The sequence below is a fragment of the Odontesthes bonariensis genome, chromosome 8 (genome assembly GCF_027942865.1).
Source record: "Odontesthes bonariensis isolate fOdoBon6 chromosome 8, fOdoBon6.hap1, whole genome shotgun sequence".
NCBI classification, from domain to species: Eukaryota; Metazoa; Chordata; class Actinopteri; order Atheriniformes; family Atherinopsidae; genus Odontesthes; species Odontesthes bonariensis.
Window position 1 is genome coordinate 24,349,154 of NC_134513.1, and position 22,449 is coordinate 24,371,602.

Sequence of the window (22,449 nt, forward strand, 5' to 3'; positions counted from 1 at the left end):
CCACTAGGGGGCAATGTGGTTCCATCAGGCAGGTTGGGCATTTTCCACCAAAATCAGTTCTTTGTCAATATTTAAGCCAGAATCGTACAAATTGTCTCTATATGCGTCTTGTGATCAAGCGGGAAACCTGAAAGAAATTGTACACGGTTATCAAACACATTTAATATAGTTTTAAGATTTACTAAAAGTGAGTCTTCTCAGTTCGTATGTATAGCCATCTGGTCGGTCTGATGGTGAAGAGGGGTGTTAAAGTGTCAACTTTCGAGTTATGGTCTAGATAAGATAGTAAGTGTCCCACTTTTCCAAGAGTGAGTTCTTTGTTCATTCGAGTTTTCCAATTTTAATGGCAAGTGTCTGTTGGAGTTCGACTCCCCAAAAGCTCTTAAGGGTGTTGTAAATTAGGCAGTTTCTGTCTCTTTTTCCTTTGTGGAAAGAAAATGAAGATCTGGTTTATATCCACATACGTAAACATCCCCCACAGGAATGTTGGTTTTGTCAAAGTTTGAAAAACTCTTAATCCACACGGCACTGTGACTGCTACAGCTGGACTCTATATTTATGGTCTGTACATGTACAACAACTACTTTCCCATCTGTTCTGCTCACAGTCACCTCCATGCAGCACTCTGTAGACCAGTGGGTTGTCAGTGTGTCCAACATGGATCTGATGTTTGCCTCCATGGTTTCAGTCTGATGGGCTCATTCATATAGTTTTCTGTTCCAGCTGCTGGAGGACAACATGCTCACTTTTGCGAAGGAGGAGCTGAAGAAGATGCAGAAGGCTCTGAGTCCAGATTACCCAGAATGCTTAGAGAGTCAGAGGGAGGGTGAGGATGAAGAGCAGAGGAGCAGCAGAGAGGCATTAGTGAAGATCACAGTTCACTTCCTGAGGAGAATGAAGCAGGAGGAGCTGGCTGACCGTCTGCAGAGCAGTAAGAGGATTCCTCTAAAGGTTTAACCTGCTGGATAAATGACACATTTACTGATGTCTCAGCACACAGAGCAGCAGATGTTCAGATACTCATTCTGTACAGAGTTTACATGTCTGTTTACTGATGTTATTTCTTGTCTTCATTCAGAACTTTTTGCTGCAGTTTGTGCACGTAAAGTTAAATCTGCTCTGAAGAAGAAGTTCCAGTGTGTGTTTGAGGGGATTCCTAAAGCAGGAAAGCCAACCCTTCTGAATCAGATCTACACAGAGCTCTACATCACAGAGGGAGGGACCGGAGAGGTCAATGATGAACATGAGGTCAGACAGATTGAAGCAGCATCCAGGAAAGCAGGCAGAGAAGAAACATCCATCAGACAAGAAGACATCTTTAAAGTCCCACCTGGAAGAGATGAACCAATCAGAACAGTGATGACAAAGGGAGTGGCTGGCATTGGGAAAACAGTCTTAACACAGAAGTTCACTCTGGACTGGGCTGAAGGCAAAGCCAACCAGGACATCCAGTTCATGTTTCCATTCACTTTCAGAGATCTGAATTTGCAGAAAGAGAGAAAGTTCAGCTTGGTGGAACTTGTTCATCACTTCTTTACTGAAACCAAAGAAGCAGGAATCTGCAGCTTTGAAGAGTTCCAGGTTGTGTTCATCTTTGACGGTCTGGATGAGTGTCGACTTCCTCTGGACTTCCACAGCGAGGAGCCCCTGACTGATGCTACAGAGCCCACCTCAGTGGATGTGCTGCTGACAAACCTCATCAGGGGGAACCTGCTTCCCTCTGCTCGCCTCTGGATAACCACACGACCTGCAGCAGCCAATCAGATCCCTCCTGACTGTGTTGGCATGGTGACAGAGGTCAGAGGGTTCACTGACCCACAGAAGGAGGAGTACTTCAGGAAGAGATTCAGAGATGAGGAGCAGGCCAGCAGGATCATCTCCCACATCCAGACGTCCCGAAGCCTCCACATCATGTGCCACATCCCAGTCTTCTGCTGGATCACTGCTACAGTTCTGGAGGATGTGTTGGAAACCAGAGAGGGAGCAGAGCTGCCCAACACCCTGACTGAGATGTACATCCACTTCCTGGTGGTTCAGGCTAAAGTGAAGAAGCTCAAGTATGATGGAGGAGCTGTGACAGATCCACCCTGGAGTCCAGAGAGCAGGGAGATGATTGAGTCTCTGGGAAAACTGGCTTTTAAGCAGCTGCAGAAAGGAAACCTGATCTTCTATGAATCAGACCTGACAGAGTGTGGCATCGATATCTCAGCAGCCTCAGTGTACTCAGGAGTGTTCACACAGATCTTTAGAGAGGAGGGAGGGGTGTTCTGCTTCATCCATCTGAGTGTTCAGGAGTTTCTGGCTGCTCTTCATGTCCATCTGACCTTCATCAACTCTGAAGTCAACCTGATGGAGCAGCAAACAACCCCCTGGTGGCTTAAATGGTTCAATAAACAAGGTCTAAAACATCTCCATCAGAGTGCTGTGAACAAGGCCTTAGAGAGTCCAAATGGACACCTGGACCTGTTCCTCCGCTTCCTCCTGGGTCTTTCCCTGCAGACCAATCAGAGGCTCCTACGAGGCCTGCTGACACAGACAGGAAGTAGCTCAGAGACCAATCAGAAAACAGTCGATTACATCAAGGAGAAGATCAGTGAGAATCTGTCTGCAGAGAGAAGCATCAATCTGTTCCACTGTCTGAATGAACTGAATGATCGTTCTCTGGTGGAGGAGATCCAACAGGCCCTGAGTTCAGGACGTCTCTCCACAGATAATCTGTCTCCTGCTCAGTGGTCAGCTCTGGTCTTCATCTTACTGTCATCAGGAAAACATCTGGATGAGTTTGACCTGAAGAAATACTCTGCTTCAGAGGAGACTCTTCTGAGGCTGCTGCCCGTGGTCAAAGCCTCCAACAAAGCTCTGTACGTACAACACAGATATATTTCTTTTTAAATACATTCTTTACTTATTAACAGAGACAAAAACTCTATTTAGCTTCTTTTATTTTATGTTTTTACTTTATTTCCATAGACATATAAACAGAAACAAACAGGGAAACAGAATTCTTCCACTAATCAAATTCGAATGTAGTTTAATTGATTAATGGATCAAGTTATTTCCTTCCATCTCATTTCCTCCTCAGCCTGAGTGGCTGTGACCTCTCAGATGAAGGATGTGCAGCTCTGTCCTCAGTTCTCAGCTCCCAGTCCTCCAGCCTGACAGAACTGGACCTGAGTAACAACAACCTGCAGGATTCAGGAGTGAAGCAGCTTTCTGCTGGACTGAAGAGTCCAAACTGCAGACTGGAAAAACTCAGGTAAGGATTCATGACCTTTTCAGCTGAGAGCTGATATAATTCTGGCTTAAATGGATTAAAAACAGCTTCCAGGTACCTTGATCAATGAAACAGGTTGATCTGTTCTGCCTTCTGGCTTAAATAACTCTGATAACTCTGAATGGTATGGTTATTGGGTTTGAGGTGAACCTGACCCTTTGTGAAGGTGACTGTGAATTAGACAGATGTGCAGCCTCTGGTTTGCTGCCATTTAACGGGCAACAAAGCCACATAATCCTTTAGTGAATCAGAAGCTGAATGTATTTCCCAAACACACAGAATCCTTCTAAGTGTTACTGGAAGTGAATAAGACATGTTTGAACACACTGGGGAAAAAATCATGTCCAAGTGACTTTTATTAACAGATGTCTGTAGAGGACTAAAATCAGGATCTGCAAGTCCTACTGCTCACCAAGTCTGACTCCTAATATTAAAATGGAACAAAAAAGGATATTTTACAGCTTTTTATCAGACTAACTCTAGAAGCTGTCCAAAAGCAGCTCCACACAGTCCACAGAAATGTTGCTGTTTTTATCAGATATTTCCTCCCCAGACTCCTCAGAGTCATAATGACTGCATGTTTTCAGTATGTCAGGAAAATGAATAAGAATACTCAGGAATACTGTCTGAAGTTCAAAAGCAGAGGACATCTAATTATCCTGCAGTAAGGGAACGTTTACATACAGAAGCTATGATGCAAATGTTCAGAGATGCAGAGTTCTCAGGAAGCTTTTATAGGGCAGAGAAGACGGATGCTTGCGTCTATGCATGAGACATTTCCTTCTGTCCTGCTGGGAGCAGATAGTGGTGTTGATACCGCCCAGGCTGTGGGACACTCAGTTCTTAGAGCGGACAGTGGTGATCTCCCGAGTGCAGCTATTAATCTCATGCATGCGTCAACATAAGCAGTTACACAGAAGTAGAAATGATTATATGAGCATAAAGGGTCAGATTTTTTCTATCACAGTACGTCCTGAGGTGTAGATTTATCTTTGCTGTCCGTTTTGAACATGAATATGAAACTTTAAAAATAAATAAATAAATAACCAAAGTGCAGTTTAAGCTTTTTAAACTCTATAACGGGAGTTATACAATACAGTGGGATGACATCATTGACGCGTGGAATGTACTTCTCTGTGGAAACGTTTTAAAGTGAGTCAATATAAGAGAAAAACAAGTTGTCCTTTATGTATTAATATCTTGGAAGAAAGGTCTGTCAGTCCTACAGAAAGCATGGCGGTCTGCAGAGTGACACACAAAGGCTGCAGCTACAGAGCCCCGCTCGGCTAGGGTTAGAGGAGAGGAACATGAAATATTTCCACATGCTAAGTTGGAGTTTAAAGGTTTATTGAGGGACCAAGGGGATTAAAAAGACAAGATAAACCTGAGGAATTTAGGGCAGAAGGGCCAAAAGAGCCAATCCTTGCTGGGTGATGACACACTCGACTTTGCATGAAGGAGGGAGGTTGAGTGACTTCTCCAGAGGCCGAGGGCCTTAAAGGGGAAGTTCGTTTTTTTAAACCTGAACTTTATTTCTGGCATAAAATACGTTCATCTACTCACCGATAACAGTTTGGTGAAAGTCAGCGTCCTTCGGACACTATTTATATCACTCGAGATCCGCGTATCATCGACGCATGCCGCGCCACTAGACGCGTGTATAGAAAGCCCCCAATAGCCCCAAATAACAACAGCATGGCAGCTTTGAGCTAACAGTGCAATAGTACGCGTTCATTCAGTCATTGGTCTTAAAGTATTGGTGAAATGAAGACAGATAATGCCTTATTTAGAGGTCTGCCCTGTTCACTCCGGCAAAACAGCTGACTGTCAGTGTGAGAAGATGCTTTGCTCACATGGTGTTCTTTGCTGAGCTGAGATCATCAGTAACAAAACAGGATGAGCCGATAACAGCAGAAGATCCATCTTTTAGTTTCTGCTTTGGTAGTGAGCATCTGTACTGATCTGCTCATTAGTCCAGTGTTTGGATTTCCTGAAGATGAGTCTCTCAGTGGAGCTGCTGCCTGCTGTGTTTATGTCTGCTTCTAAATCATGTGACTCTGATGGAAGCTGATGGTGTTTAAAGACTGAATGGAAACACTGAACTTAACACTCTGACTCCTCCTTGACTTCAGCTTTGTAGCTTCCTGCTGGAGATGGGGGAGGTCTCCCAACCATCAGCCTCAAACTCCACTGATTCTGATAGTTAGTCAAAGCGTCCATCAGCATCCATTAATCAGCCAAACTGATCAATCAGTCCACCTCTGGATGGTTCCAACACTTTTCTAAGGCTCTGTAATGTTTGCACTGACTGAAATATTCAAACACAACAAGTCACAGTAACAAGTTCTGCTGCTGTCGACTCTTTAAAGAAGTTTGATTCCATGATTCCATTAAACATCACTGCACCATGTTTTTGTGCCTTTAACCTTCAATAAAACAGTGAACCTGATCTCCATTTCTATCAGTTTGTTCCCATTTGCTCCAAAGTTCCTCCTGACATGTTTGTTTTCTTTGAAACTTGAATCATTTGGCTGCACAACATGAGTTTGTATGGATGGAGCCACTGGTGGAGCTGGCAGAGTTTAAGAGCTGAAGTCACTCCGTCTTTATTGAAGCAGCAGCATGTTGTCATTAATATTAATGAGAGCTCTTTTTCACTTGTTCTGTTTGACTGTTTTAACCTGCATCCTGTTGGCTTCAGCTCACATGTTTTATTCTTTATTCAGATTGAGGGGCTGCGGTTTGTCAGAGATCAGCTGTGCTTCTGTGGTCTCTGCTCTGAAGTCCAACCCCTCCCATCTGACAGAACTGGATCTGAGCAGCAACACCATCAGTGACTCTGCAGAGAAGGAGCTGTGCAGCTTTCTGCAGAGTCCACACTGTGGACTGAAGACTCTGAGGTCAGACACCATGTTTTAGTTGTTTGTTCAGATTAAAGGTAGGGTAGGAGATCCTGGATTTTGAGTCAAGCGAAGCTGCAGTTTGAAAATACACAGGTAAAAAGTCCCAACCCTTTTCTTCACTTTTCCCCCGAAGGCACGCCTCTAGAGTACATGAACGCGCACGAGCACCAAGGTGCACGAGCGCTGTTCTGACAGCAAGCATCGATCGTTGCCGTATTTAGTATTTAGTATTTAGTTTATGCTAACTATACATTTAATAATGCTAGGTGCTAGCCAAGCTGGCTCTAGTTTAGCTTCCTGCCAAGCTTCGGGAAAGAGGGGGAGGGAGGAGCAGATTGCAGTTTGATAGACGGCATCAGTATCCAATCATTGTGAACGGTCCGTTCACAATGATTGGATACTGTTTTTCCTAGATTGTACGTTCTAGAGGCCACTAAAACTTTTCATATTTGTGTCAAAACTTTTAATTAATTGGTTGCAATGGGGGTGTGAAGAGTATTTCAAGCAATATGTAAAAAAATGTTCCAGAAAAAGATCCCCTACCCCGCCTTTAATATGATGTGAAAGTTGTGCTGGTCTTCATGGTAAAGTCTGTTTTCTTCTTCAGTGGTTTAGTTGATGAAATGATGATTCATTAAATAATGAGAAAACACAGTGAATCTGTCAGACAGAAACAAATGTAGAATCACTGGCTGATGCTTCTAGAGCTCCAGAGTTGGTGAATATTTCTGTCTGAAACAATAACAACAGTTTGGAGCAGCAAAACTCCAAAAGCCCGTTAATCAGCTGATACTAACAAACTCCCCTCCAACACTGTTGGAAATGAACAATCTTTGACTTGGTTAGAAAGCAGCTTTCATCACAGCAGCAGTTATCTTCAGTCAGATTCATTCATGATGACAAAATCCAGCCAAAAAGCTTCTCCCACTGATAACTGAAAGGAAATCACTTTCAGTTGAGCTTTATTTCATGCATTCTATCAATAATTCCCTCTGTTACACAATGTCAAGTCCAACTGAAAGTGATGCTGACATTTAGTGACTGTGAGGAAAACACAAAGAAGAGTTTATCAGAAGAAGAATAACATGATTGGACGATGGATGGAAGAAAAGCTGTGAGCTAACTTGTTGGTAGGTAACAGCAGATGGAAGGAAGTTGTTAGTGTGTGTGAGCAGCTTTTTTATTTCCACTTTAGTCTCATTTCTTCATATTTGAGATGTTTTCTGTTTTCAGATTCCCAAACTTTCTGTCAGATTCTGAACTTTTTTCCACCTTCTGATCCGTTTTTTCACTTTCAAACTTTTGCTGCTGACCTGCTTTGAGAGCCAGGACGTCAGCTGACAGGGGGGTTAAATCCTGACTGCCAGAATAACAGAGGAGGCTGAAGGGACCCCCATCATGCTGCCTTCAGGGACTGTGGGAACTGCAATCCTTTCTAAGACACCTCCTCCACACTATATTTCCATGAGTGCTGGTGAAAATAACCTGCAGCACTGACACACTTTGTTAATGTCAGCTGTTTCTGTCAGCACTCAGCACAAATCACAGTTGCTCATTGTCCATGATGGACAGCAGCTTGTTCAGAGTCCTTTTCTCTGCATCTGATGTTAAGGACCAGTGGCGGCTGGTGATTCAATTTGTTGGGGGGGGCGCAGTTGCGCGTGACGGGTCAAATAGCACCTCACAATCAGAACACAACACACAAATTCTAAAAACCACCTAAACTAGACCATTGTTCAAGTATTAATACAATTAGAGAGATACTTTGGATATTGTTGACCTTAAATAAAGAGTTTTGGGACAGAATAGATAAAGAAATATAGGCTACTGTAATTAGAATAGACCACATGTTACACCATCTAAACACCAGTCAACTAGATAATTGTTAAACTATCAATACAGTTAGAGACAGACATTGGGTTGATCAAAAATGAAGAGTTTTTGGGCAGAATAGATTCAGAAAGTAGGCTACTTTAATGAAAATAGACCATATGTTATACCATAACCACAACATAATAGTAGGGATGATGGTTCTGAATTTCCTATTCTATTGCAAAATGTACAAATATTCAGGAAAAACAAAGACCACATTAAAAGGTAGGTGTGTCTAATGTTTTGAGGACTAATATAGAAGACTGGATCAATTCTGATGTTTTTAAATGTGCTATATAAATAAAGCTGACTTGACTTGACTGCACTGAAAAATGGACAACAACTAATTTCTACATCAGAGACTCACCTCTGCAGCAATCCTACTGTCTGTGGTCTTCTTCCCCGAGAGCCCGGCGCTTCCTCGGATGCTTGCTTGATGGACGTGATTGATTCGATGAATTGTCCAATCATGTTAAGATTAAAAATAAGGAAAACTCTGCCATTGGTCTGGGCGCACAAAGCTGCGAACTAGAATAAATTTTTCATGCGCCAATGAAAAGCTGCCTCTGCTGCCTGTCAATCGGTGATTGACAGGCAGCAGAGCCCAGCTCGTAAACCTGATTGGTTACCTTTTACCGGTCCGGTCTGCAGTTTTGTAAACAAACCTGCTGGCTTTGGAGGGACCTAGCGGGACATATAGGGGACCTAGAGAACTCATTTTTTTTTGTATTGGGGTATTTAATGTACTACTTTCAGAATCCCCGGACAGTTCCAGGCATTATGCTTGAAAAAGAGTTGCAGACTGCAGCTTTAAGGACTCCAGCTCTGCAGCAGCAACAGAGCCAGCTTTCCTCAGGAGCCTGTCCAGTCTGCTGACATCTCTCCTCTTAAAGTTGCCTCCCAGCACACCACCGCATAGACGAGAAGGCCAGCCACTAAAATATGATGAATAACAGAAAAGAGAAGATTTGATATCAAATCAAAGTTAGCTTCAAACTAAAACCATCTCTCTTTTAGTTCTTGTGTTTTAGTGTAAATGATTTAGTGATGCGTGCAAATATCCAAAAATTCAGACATATTCCACATGTCCGAATTAATCTTCCCTTACATCTTTTTAACCTGCCAAAGCAATTCTTTTCTCACTTTCAGAGACTGAAGAAGAGCTGTTCCTTAGAAAAATCATCCTGGTAAAAAACATTTTTCTTAAGTCATTAAAGGAGAGAAAACACTTTAGATCAGAAGTAAAAATGGAGCAGCTGAAATGTAGCTTCGACTCACCTTTCTTGGTTCATCTGAGAGATCTTTGATCAGTAAAGTTTGTAAAGCTGGATGAAGATTATACTGCAACCCAAACTGATGGATCTGCTAGTTCTGCTGCTCATTTGAACATGACAAATGTGCAGAGTTCAGTCACTTTAACTACAATGACTCAGTCTCCTTTGGGTTTAAGCCTTCACCCAGTAATTAGTGACAGACTGGATGAAATGGCAAAGCACTGACTCAGCACTTTATTTTAAACATGAAGGATGAAAAATCACCAAAGTTGAGAGGATCACATGCTAAAAGAATCCATAAAAAAAGTGTGCAGAAACCAGAGTGGAATTCAGAATTACACCAAAGAAGAAGAAGCTTTTTGATTTGTGTTTAAAAATGTAAAAATCCAGAAGTAACAGATGTGCAGCAGAGCCCTGCCAGCACAGAGAGATGGTGCCACCTCTTCAGAGGGCTGTGCTACAAGGACAGATTTATGGCTTACCGAGGACTGTTGGCCTAAAGTCAGTCAGAGTTTTCAGTGTCAGATCACCGTGGTAACAGGTGGTGATCATGACCTGCTCTGAAGCAGGTTCTGTTCAACATTTCATCTGAAGTTCCGAACAGAAAGGCTCCACCCATTCACTGATGAATTTCCAGATGTCCCAGATTAAAAAGATAAACACAGTAAATCATTTAAATGTGGTCAGGCAGAAGTGTTGCATTGTTTTTTTATTTCTGACATTAAAACCAAACTCAAAGATTGTTCTGATCAATGTTAAAAATGTCAGATTGTCAGCCATAACTGACAGAAAATCCATGATTCAGCAGCACAATAACAGGTCAGAGTGCAGCAAGTTGAGTCAGTACTGATGAAGTTTGACCTTTTTAATCATCACATTTAACCAGAATGGAATAATGTTTTCATTAGATTTCATTTTCCAGAAAAGTTTGGATTTTTTTTCTCTAAAATGTGACAGAAATAACTTGACAGTGTTTCACAGACCAACTTCAAATGTTGACTTTAATGTAGAAAGAGTCAGAAAAGGGAGAGAAGCATGTTCACCATAAGCCATGGTTACACCATCAGGCCACTGGAAGCTCGTCCAACTTTCAAACCAGTGCTTTATTGTAGCCCAGGGACTAAAGCTCCGAGTTATAGACCTCTTTGCATTTTAACAGTGTGGCAACTAGTTCTGAAGTAAACCCACCCACCCAGTTAGCTGACGACACCACCGCTGTAGGACAACAATGACGAGCCGGCCAACAGGGAGGAGGTCCAGCACCTGACCCACCGGTGTCTCCACAACAATCTGGGCCTAAACACGTCCAAGAATAAGGAACTTATCTTGGATTTTAGGAGATCCAAGAAGTCCATGCTCCCCTCCCTCCATCAGGGGAGAGGAAGTCAAGTTTGTTTGTCTCTCTGGCTCTGATGCTGCTGCCCCAACAGATGCTGCGAGGCACGTCACACTTTCCACCACAGACCTATAGGAGATATGGGGATGTGCAACACCTTGATGCAAATGTTGTACGACATTAGCTTCCTCCATGTTAATGATTTTAAAGGAAAAGAAGGAAAATATCTGTTTGGTTTGTCTTTCTTTTACTTTTGTAAAGTTGTTGTTTTGTGTTGACTCAGTTTTTGCTCTACTTCCATGTTCTGTATTCCAGTCATGTTTCTAATGAAATCAGCTCCTCTTCTGTATCTTGTTAGCTTTACTTCCTATTTTATTTGGGAGAACTTGCTTCACGTTTGTATCCGGTTCAGCTGTGCTTCTCTCTCTTGCTTTCCTCCAACTCCTTATCCCATTTCTCAGTTTCCACAGAGGCTGAATGAAGGAGACATTTGTACGATCAGCAGTTTATCAGAGAGCAGAAACTCAGATTTAAGTTGAAGAAGAACAGATCTGTAGCTTCAGCTTTGTAGCTTCCTGGAGATGGGGGAGGTCTCCCAACCATCAGACCATCAAACCATCAACCATCATCAAACTCCACTGATTCTGATAGTTAGTCAAAGCGTCCATCAGCATCCATTAATCAGCCAAACTGATCAATCAGTCCACCTCTGGATGGTTCCAACACTTTTCTAAGGCTCTGTAATGTTTGGACTGACTGAGATATTCAAAGACAACAAGTCACAGTAACAAGTTCTGCTGCTGTCCACTCTTTAAAGAAGTTTGATTCCATGATTACATTAAACATCACTGCACCATGTTTTTGTGCCTTTAACCTTCAATAAAACAGTGAACCTGATCTCCATTTCTATCAGTTTGTTCCCATTTGCTCCAAAGTTCCTCCTGACATGTTTATTTTCTTTGAAACTTGAATCATTTGGCTGCACAACATGAGTTTGTATGGATGGAGCCACTGGTGGAGCTGGCAGAGTTTAAGAGCTGAAGTCACTCCGTCTTTATTGAAGCAGCAGCATGTTGTCATTAATATTAATGAGAGCTCTTTTTCACTTGTTCTGTTGGACTGTTTTAACCTGCATCCTGTTGGCTTCAGCTCACATGTTTTATTCTTTATTCAGATTGGAGAACTGCAGGTTGTCAGAGATCAGCTGTGCTTCTGTGGTCTCTGCTCTGAAGTCCAACCCCTCCCATCTGACAGAACTGGACCTGAGCTACAACAACATCAGTGACTCTGCAGAGAAGGAACTGCACAGCTTTCTGCAGAGTCCTCACTGTGGACTGAAGACTCTGAGGTCAGACACCATGTTTTAGTTGTTCGTTCAGATTAATATGATGTGAAAGTTGTGCTGGTCTTCATGGTAAAGTCTGTTTTCTTCTTCAGTGGTTTAGTTGATGAAATGATGATTCATTAAATAATGAGAAAACACAGTGAATCTGTCAGACAGAAACAAATCTAGAATCACTGGCTGATGCTTCTAGAGCTCCAGAGTTGGTGAATATTTCTGGCTGAAACAGTAACAACAGTTTGGAGCAGCAAAACCCCAAAAGCCCGTTAATCAGCTGATACTAACAAACTCCCCTCCAACACTGTTGGAAATGAACAATCTTTGACTTGGTTAGAAAGCAGCTTTCATCACAGCAGCAGTTATCTTCAGTCAGATTCATTCATGATGACAAAATCCAGCCAAAAAGCTTCTCCCACTAATAACTGAAAGGAAATCACTTTCAGTTGAGCTTTATTTCATGAATTCTATCAATAATTCCCTCTGTTACACAATGTCAAGTCCAACTGAAAGTGATGCTGACATTTAGTGACTGTGAGGAAAACACAAAGAAGAGTTTATCAGAAGAAGAATAACATGATTGGACGATGGATGGAAGAAAAGCTGTGAGCTAACTTGTTGCTAGGTAACAGCAGATGGAAGGAGGCTGTGAGTGTGTGTGAGCAGCTTTTTTATTTCCACTTTAGTCTCATTTCTTCATATTTGAGATGTTTTCTGTTTTCAGATTCCCAAACTTTCTGTTAGATTCTGAACTTTTTTCCACCTTCTGATCCGTTTTTTCACTTTCAAACTTTTGCTGCTGACCTGCTTTGAGAGCCAGGACGTCAGCTGACAGGGGGGTTAAATCCTGACTGCCAGAATACCTGACTGATTCTGATAGTTAGTCAAAGCGTCCATCAGCATCCATTAATCAGCCAAACTGATCAATCAGTCCACCTCTGGATGCTTCCAACACTTTTCTAAGGCTCTGTAATGTTTGCACTGACTGAGATATTCAAACACAACAAGTCACAGTAACAAGTTCTGCTGCTGTCGACTCTTTAAAGAAGTTTGATTCCATGATTATATTAAACATCACTGCACCATGTTTTTGTGCCTTTAACCTTCAATAAAACAGTGAACCTGATCTCCATTTCTATCAGTTTGTTCCCATTTGCTCCAAAGTTCCTCCTGACATGTTTGTTTTCTTTGAAACTTGAATCATTTGGCTGCACAACATGAGTTTGTATGGATGGAGCCACTGGTGGAGCTGGCAGAGTTTAAGAGCTGAAGTCACTCCGTCTTTATTGAAGCAGCAGCATGTTGTCATTAATATTAATGAGAGCTCTTTTTCACTTGTTCTGTTTGACTGTTTTAACCTGCATCCTGTTGGCTTCAGCTCACATGTTTTATTCTTTATTCAGATTGAGCAACTGCAGGTTGTCAGAGATCAGCTGTGCTTCTGTGGTCTCTGCTCTGAAGTCCAACCCCTCCCATCTGACAGAACTGGACCTGAGTCTGAACACCATCAGTGACTCTGCAGCGAAGGAGCTGTGCAGCTTTCTGCAGAGTCCTCACTGTGGACTGAAGACTCTGAGGTCAGACACCATGTTTTAGTTTTTTGTTCAGATTAATATGATGTGAAAGTTGTGCTGGTCTTCATGGTAAAGTCTGTTTTCTTCTTCTGTGGTTTAGTTGATGAAATGATGATTCATTAAATAATGAGAAAACACAGTGAATCTGTCAGACAGAAACAAATCTAGAATCACTGGCTGATGCTTCTAGAGCTCCAGAGTTGGTGAATATTTCTGGCTGAAACAATAACAACAGTTTGGAGCAGCAAAACTCCAAAAGCCCGTTAATCAGCTGATACTAACAAACTGCCCTCCAACACTGTTGGAAATGAACAATCTTTGACTTGGTTAGAAAGCAGCTTTCATCACAGCAGCAGTTATCTTCAGTCAGATTCATTCATGATGACAAAATCCAGCCAAAAACCTTCTCCCACTGATAACTGAAAGGAAATCACTTTCAGTTGAGCTTCATTTCATGAATTCTATCAATAATTCCCTCTGTTACACAATGTCAAGTCCAACTGAAAGTGATGCTGACATTTAGTGACTGAGGAAAACACAAAGAAGAGTTTATCAGAAGAAGAATAACATGATTGGACGATGGATGGAAGAAAAGCTGTGAGCTAACTTGTTGCTAGGTAACAGCAGATGGAAGGAAGTTGTTAGTGTGTGTGAGCAGTTTTTTTTATTTCCACTTTAGTCTCATTTCTTCATATTTGAGATGTTTTCTGTTTTCAGATTCCCAAACTTTCTGTCAGATTCTGAACTTTTTTCCACCTTCTGAGCCGTTTTTTCACTTTCAAACTTTTGCTGCTGACCTGCTTTGAGAGCCAGGACGTCAGCTGACAGGGGGGTTAAATCCTGACTGACAGAATAACAGAGGAGGCTGAAGGGACCCCCCCATCATGCTGCCTTCAGGGACTGTGGGAACTGCAATCCTTTCTAAGACACCTCCTCCACACTATATTTCCATGAGTGCTGGTGAAAATAACCTGCATCACTGACACACTTTGTTAATGTCAGCTGTTTCTTTCAGCACTCAGCACAAATCACAGTTGCTCATCGTCCATGATGGACAGCAGCTTGTTCAGAGTCCTTTTCTCTGCATCTGATGTTAAGGACTCCAGCTCTGCAGCAGCAACAGAGCCAGCTTTCCTCAGCAGCCTGTCCAGTCTGCTGACATCTCTCCTCTTAAAGTTGCCTCCCAGCACACCACCGCATAGACGAGAAGGCCAGCCACTAAAATATGATGAATAACAGAAAAGAGAAGATTTGATATCAAATCAAAGTTAGCTTCAAACTAAAACCATCTCTCTTTCAGTTCTTGTGTTTTAGTTGAAATGATTTAGTGATGCGTGCAAATATCCAAATATTCAGACATATTCCACATGTCTGAATTAATCTTCCCTTACATCTTTTTAACCTGCCAAAGCAATTCTTTTCTCACTTTCAGAGACTGAAGCAGAGCTGTTCCTTAGAAAAATCATCCTGGTAAAAAACATTTTTCTTAAGTCATTAAAGGAGAGAAAACACTTTAGATCAGAAGTAAAAATGGAGCAGCTGAAATGTAGCTTTGACTCACCTTTCTGGGTTCATCTGAGAGATCTTTGATCAGTAAAGTTTGGAAAGCTGGATGAAGATTAAACTGCAACCCAAACTGACAGATCTGCTGGTTCTGCTGCTCATTTGAACATGACAAATGTGCAGAGTTCAGTCACTTTAACTACAATGACTCAGTCTCCTTTGGGTTTTAGCCTTCACCCAGTAATTAGTGACAGACTGGAGGAAATGGCAAAGCACTGACTCAGCACTTTATTCTAAACATGAAGGATGAAAAATCACCAAAGTTGAGAGGATCACATGCTAAAAGAATCCATAAAAAAGTGTGCAGAAACCAGAGTGGAATTCAGAATTACACCAAAGAAGAAGAAGCTTTTTGATTTGTGTTTAAAAATGTAAAAATCCAGAAGTAACAGATGTGCAGCAGAGCCCTGCCAGCACAGAGAGATGGTGCCACCTCTTCAGAGGGCTGTGCTACAAGGACAGATTTATGGCTTTCCGAGGACTGTTGGGCCTAAAGTCAGTCAGAGTTTTCAGTGTCAGATCACCGTGGTAACAGGTGGTGATCATGACCTGCTCTGAAGCAGGTTCTGTTCAACATTTCATCTGAAGTTCCGAACAGAAAGGCTCCACCCATTCACTGATGAATTTCCAGATGTCCCAGATTAAAAAGATAAACACAGTAAATCATTTAAATGTGGTCAGGCAGAAGTGATGCATTGTTGTTTATTTCTGACATTAAAACCAAACTCAAAGATTGTTCTGATCAATGTTAAAAATGTCAGATTGTCAGCCATAACTGACAGAAAATCCATGATTCAGCAGCACAATAACAGGTCAGAGTGCAGCAAGGTGAGTCAGTACTGATGAAGTTTGACCTTTTTAATCATCACATTTAACCAGAATGGAATAATGTTTTTATTAGATTTCATTTTCCAGAAAAGTTTGGATTTTTTTTCTCTAAAATGTGACAGAAATAACTTGACAGTGTTTCACTGACCAACTTCAAATGTTGACTTTAATGTAGAAAGAGTCAGAAAAGGGAGAGAAGCATATTCACCATAAGCCATGGTTACACTATCAGGCCACTGGAAGCTCGTCCAACTTTCAAACCAGTGCTTTATTGTTGTCAGGAGTCTGGAATGCTCTTTGTGTTTTTTGCCTGCTGCTTCCGTGTGGCTTCCAGTAGGTGGCGCGGGTCCTCCAGGTGGTTACTGCAGCAGGTGCTCTGCATCAAGAGCTCGTTAAAGGAGGCTTAAAGGTAGCTTGCTGCCAACGCCTCGCTGTCAACGCCTCGCTGTCAGAGTGTTAGAACGTGTGGAGATTCTGAGTTCCAAGTTCAGTCACAGTTCCTGCCTAAGGATAATTACCTCGCTGCCGAAGAAACCACAGCGGATCTTCTACACCGAACCCTGCTCACCCTCCAACGCCACCTGGAACCAAACGGTCGAACATTCGATTCCGGACTCTGTCACCCTCTCCAAGCCGTGTTCATCTACAAACCTGTAAGCCACAATTCTCCAAGATTGTCACACAGTACTCACAGAGAAATAACCTGGACTCTTCCCCACAGTGATACCCGGTTCCGGAGAAGCCTGTCTCCAGTTCTTGCCGACTTACATTATTTCATAATAAACATTATTATTTTCCCTACCTGGTCTCCTGAGTGTGTTCTGCATTTGGGCTAAATCTCGGCCCAGCATCATGACGGAACACTCTGACCAAGCAGACCCAGCGGACGCACTCAGGAGAGCCGTTTCAGAACAACAGCATCAGCTACAGTCTCATGAAGCGACTCTCAAAGCCATCTTGGAGGAGCTACGAAAACAGAATCAACAGATCCACTTGGTCACCGGCGCCATGTCTCAGCCCAAGCCCAGTACATCTTCCAGTTCGCCAGGGGGCGCCGTCTCGAACCCTGTCGTCCAACCTACCTTCCATGCTCGTGACGTCATGTCACCAAATCCTGACAAGTTCTCCGGTGAGGTTGGTAATTGTGGTGGGTTTTTGTTGCAGTGCTCTCTAGTTTTCAATCGGTCTCCTCAATCTTTTCCGCATGATGGGGCTAAGATTTCCTTTATATTGAGCCTCCTCACTGGTAGTGCTTTAAGTTGGGCAGAAGCCAGATTTACCAACATTAATAATTACGGTTGCACTTTTGATGAATTTCTCACTGAGTTTAGACAAACGTTTTCTCCAACTTATGACCAGGCAAGTGACTCTCGACGGTTGTGGTCTTTAAGACAAAGAAATAGACCTATCTCTGATTTCATTATTGAGTTTCGCACTTTGGCAGCCGCTTCAGGTTGGGATAACACTGCATTAAAGGCAGCATTTTACCAAGCCCTTGATGAATCCTTGAAGGATGATCTAGCGCCCCTTGAGGAGCCCAAGACTTTGGAGGAATTAATTTCCTTGGCCTCCAAACTGGATTGTAGGATTAGGGAGAGAAGGAAGGCTAAGATGTTTAAGACCCAGCTTTCAGCTATAGCCTCAGTATCTCCAGTACGTCCTGTAGAAACCTTCGCTCAGGACCCAGAGCCTATGCAGGTTGGTCGGACTCAGCTTTCACCAGAGGAGAGAGACAGGCGTAGGAAAAGGAACCAGTGCTTTTATTGTGGTTCACCCGATCATTTTTTGGCTAGTTGTCCTCTCCGGTTAAAAGGGAAGGTCCGTCAGTTTTAAAGGGGGAACTGACGGACCCTATCCAGAAATCCAAGCCCCCACGCATGACGTTACCAGCTGCTATTCTGGATAACCATCAACAGTTTAGTTTGGCAGCACTGATTGATTCGGGATGTGATCAAAATCTTATTGACTCTGAGTTTGTGTCACAGAACCAGATTGATACCGAACCCTTACCCATTTCTATTCAAGTTACCGCATTGGATGGTAGGGTTCTTAACAAGATCTCTCATAAGACCAAGATGTTGGAGTTAATCATTTCTGGAAACCATAGAGAAACCATGTCGTTTTTTGTATTTCCTATCAGACAGTCTGAGATCGTTCTTGGTTCAGACTGGTTAAGACAGCATAATCCTCACATTGATTGGGAGAAACCTAGGATTTTATCATGGTCTACTAAATGTTTGTCCTCATGTTTACAGTCAGCCGTTCCTCAGAGCCAGTCCTTAGCCAACTTCCAGGAAACAGACTCTATAGATTTGTCCACTGTACCAGAAGAGTACCATGATTTAAGATTAGTTTTTAGTAAAAGCAAAGCCTTGTCACTACCACCTCACCGGCCCTATGACTGCTCTATCGAACTCCTGCCCGGAGCACCCTTGCCATCTAGCAGACTGTACAACATCTCACAGGCTGAAAGAACTTCTATGGAGAAGTATTTTAACGAGTCTCTAGCAGCAGGGCTAATTCAACACTCCACCTCTCCATTGGGGGCAGGGTTCTTCTTTGTGGGTAAAAAGGACGGTTCATTACGACCATGCATCGACTACCGAGGATTGTTGTGGAGAAAAGGAGTCGAATCACGCGTCGGTCAGCCGTCCATTGGGGAGTTTATTGGAACAAACCGTCCCAGCAAATGTGCATACAGAATGTTACAAAATGTCCGACGAGCTCATCTTGTGACACCCTTTTATACTGTTTTATCATAACAAGTGTACGTGGCCCTCTCTGGAGGCGCCTAGCTTTCGCAGTTTATCATAAACACGCTCATTCTAACTATCAACAATATTCATATGAACCAGTCAACAAGGCACACGATGTAATTCTGACATGTCAAGAGAATGTCATGACATTCCTCTCCCACATAATCCCCCCTGAAATCACTTATCAGTGATTTAATAAAGAAATTATCTAAAATGAAAGAAAATCATCCCACATAGTTAATTAAGAATTAATTAACATAATCAACACTAAATTATCCTAATAATTCTACAATATCAGTCAACGGGACCATTTTGAATAAATGAACCGGAATATATATATATATAGGAATACATATACATTAAATGATTAAATGATTAAACTAAACAATACTGAATTCAACAACAATACAAGTTTTAACATTGCCATCACACTTCTCCACTGTTCGCAGTGCATAGGAGCGAAAAACCCACCGGCTGCTACTTCCGTAACTCATGTTCTTATCTTGGGAAAACTCACCTACGGCCCCACCCCACTTGGCGACCGACCACTTTACCAAAGGTCACACTCCGAACAGTTGACTAACACAACTGGCAATGGACATATTAGTGATCAGTTCTGATTGATAATACACATAGAATGAATACATCACCATCAAATCAATTAATCACAGTTTTGTACCAAGTACAATACATAAAATTATGGATTATCACACAACAAATAGTAATAAAATGCAATGTAATGCAGCTCTTCCAGTCCCGTCCCATCTCCCGTACTCTGGTGTTGTCTGCTTCTGGCCGAACATCCGTCCGGATGGGTCTGGAACTGCTAAGCTAACTCTGGGAGGAGAGGTCGCCAGTACGTCACTCCCAATCAAAGAGATCTTCAGCATCTCTTCTCCCTATCAGACTATACTTGGTTCCACAGCCTCGAGGAAAGAATCTTGTGAACCGTCCGTTGATAACCTCCATTCGTTGACCAGCTCTTCCATGCGTTGGTCCTCAGACCTGGTCTCGCATGGTCATCTGCCTCCTGATTCCTTCCACTGTTTGTTCATCACTTGCAGCAAACACCTTCTCAGAATGGGTATAATGCAACACACCAATAGGGAAACCATCCTCACTATCAACAATATTGCTATTCCCGCTTTAACTGCCATCGCTCCCCCTTCTCCCAAAATCCCAAACAGACCAGTCCACCACCGTTCACCTCCACCAGCATCACACGTTCAGCTCCTCTCTCCGTTCTCTGAACTTCTTCACGGCCGTTGTAAACGTCCCACCAGCTGCAGTGTTCCCGGGTATAAATGTACAACATTTTCCCCAACCATCTGTCAAACACCACTCTTCCCTTAACTTCTTCATTCTAAACCTTGTCTGTTCTACCAAGCCCTCATACTCGTCTCATGTAGTTGTTCTCCAAAGGCTGCAAACCCTTCACTCGTGTAGTTAAGAATTCTCTGTTGGTTGTAGTATATGTAATTAATCCACTCCCCATTTTGTTAATTGTGATCCACGGCAAAATAGACTCAAATCCAGCTGCAATCTCCCTGTGTGCTTTGAACTCGAAAGGAATCCCTCTCGGCTGCCCTATTGCATCCAAGTAAACGTGCTTATCCCTGATGTAGCCATCACTAGATCTTTTACCTCTCCCTTTTTCCACATCCAAACCTCGCATCTCGTTTACCTTGTCATACACTAACACAACTGATGTTTCCATCCTCACAAGTGCACAAAGACCTATCCACCTGTTGGGTAACACATTTAACAAAACATCATCTCCACACATCCAGTAACTCTCAGCTACCGATTGTGTCTGATCCCCAAAAAGATATCGTGTAAAATTATCATTTCTATATTTTCACATTTTGATCCAAATAAATAAATCCTAATAAATATTGGTTTCATATTTGCGTGTGGAAACCAAGATAAAACCCATGCGACATTGCATTTAACAGTAGTATTACCTACGTGAGTTCCAAAAGCATTCAAACTCACCATCGTAATCTACTCTATAATCAGTCGGAGGCCCATCCTGTGATGTATTATGATTAAATTCCGCACAAGAAGACTACAATTAGTGGCCCTCCCTTATTTTGAAAACAATTCTGTAATTTATTTGGCCCAGACATCAATCTGCACTTAATACCACACATAGGAAACAATAACCATTTATCCTCTTCCGATGTGAACCTACCTTCTCTGCATTCCCGTTGCTGGACCACCGCACCATCTCTGAAGGTGTGTGGCTCTGGAACAACAACAGGCAATGCTCCTGGAGCGTCTGCGCATATGAGACACTCCGTCGCTGTCAGTTCTCTCGTAGTGTACCATGCCCATCTATACCACATATTCTGTGCTGCCTCAACCCATCTTCCACAGTTACACTGTTTTCCTGACTCCACCTGTGCATGTACACTCCGTCTGTTCTTGGATTAACATGATTATTCTGTCCCGTAGTGCTAATGGTATCAAGTCCCCCTAGACTTCCACGAGAAATCTTTCTATTCTTACAACCATTGTGAACAACTTCTTCTGACCCGAGGACAACATGATCTTACCAGATTGCCCCTTTGTCGTGGCTTCCAGAGGCGGTGATTTGGTCGTCTCCTCCTCCGGACCCATGATCCACACTTCCTCACCATCCTTTATTCCCATGTACTTAAATTCAAGCTTAACATCTGCCTTTTCACGACTAGCCCTCTTGTGTATTGCTGGCAAAGTTTGTGGCGTGGCATGGTCTGAGTGGGTGTGTATTGTTGCATCATACTCATCTGACCCAGGCTGGCTACTTCCCTGCGGGGTGGCTTCATCACGGGACCCTTCCAGCCTCTCCTGTTTGCGGGATCCCGTCCAACATCTCCAGGCCTTGCTCTCCTGAGCCCATGTTGTCGGCCAACACCCACACCTGGATGCTCATAAGTGTCAGAAATCTTAACCTCTTCCTTTTGTTCATCCTTTCCCTCGGACTCGACTCCGTCTGTGTCTTTAGTCCGAACCTTAGTGCAGTGATTCAAATGGTACCATGTGTCACTACCTTCCATTTGAACTGCTGTTGATGTTGCTCGCACCATTGTGTACGGTCCTTTCCACCTTGGCTCCAGCCACTTCCCTCGGAACACTTTGATGTGCACCTGGTCGCCTGGCACCACTGGCCTCTCAACCAGCTGTTCGAGACCTGAGTCTCTGGACTCCTCCTGTAGATAGATTGTTCTGTGGATTGCCGTTAATTGCTTCATATAGACTGTCCACTCTGTTCTCAACTGCTCAAGTGGGGGCCCTTTAAAGGGACCTCTCAACTGAGGTGCCGGCATGGGTCGACCCGTTAGCATTTTATGCGGTGTTAGTGCGTGACTCTATGAGTCTGCATACGATAGCTCATTAGTGCAAGCGGCAAAGCATCTAGTTTAGTTTAGTTGACGCACAGATTCAATTCAATTTCACTTTCCAGGTTCCATTGATCCTCTCAACCATCCCTTGACTCTGTGGATGATAAACGGCCCCACAGCGCTGCTTGATTCGCAGCTGCTGCAGAATGCCTCTTGCACTTTTCTAAACAAACACTTAACCATTATTTGAGCTAATCTCTGATGGAATGACAAACAGATAAATCAATTCTCTTACCAAAAATATTTTTAACGACTATTTATCCAATACCTTGTGGTGGCGTGACATCTGGGTCCAGTGACACCATTGGTGCCAAAACAGCAAGCTGGCCCTTTGATGCTACTTT

General features: G+C 42.8%; 2 protein-coding genes across 2 annotated transcripts in view; both read left to right on the forward strand.

The window, feature by feature from the left end:
* LOC142385507 (caspase recruitment domain-containing protein 18-like) overlaps positions 1 to 22,449 on the forward strand; it is a 179,348-nt gene that overhangs the window by 10,534 nt on the left and 146,365 nt on the right. The gene's annotated exons all lie outside the window — the stretch shown is intronic.
* LOC142385899 (protein NLRC3-like) lies at positions 729 to 13,406 on the forward strand. The gene is made up of 3 exons (XM_075472583.1): positions 729 to 931; positions 1,079 to 2,398; positions 13,402 to 13,406. Exons 1-3 carry the CDS (start codon positions 739 to 741, stop codon positions 13,404 to 13,406), a joined length of 1,518 nt encoding a protein of 505 aa, XP_075328698.1. The 5' UTR covers positions 729 to 738.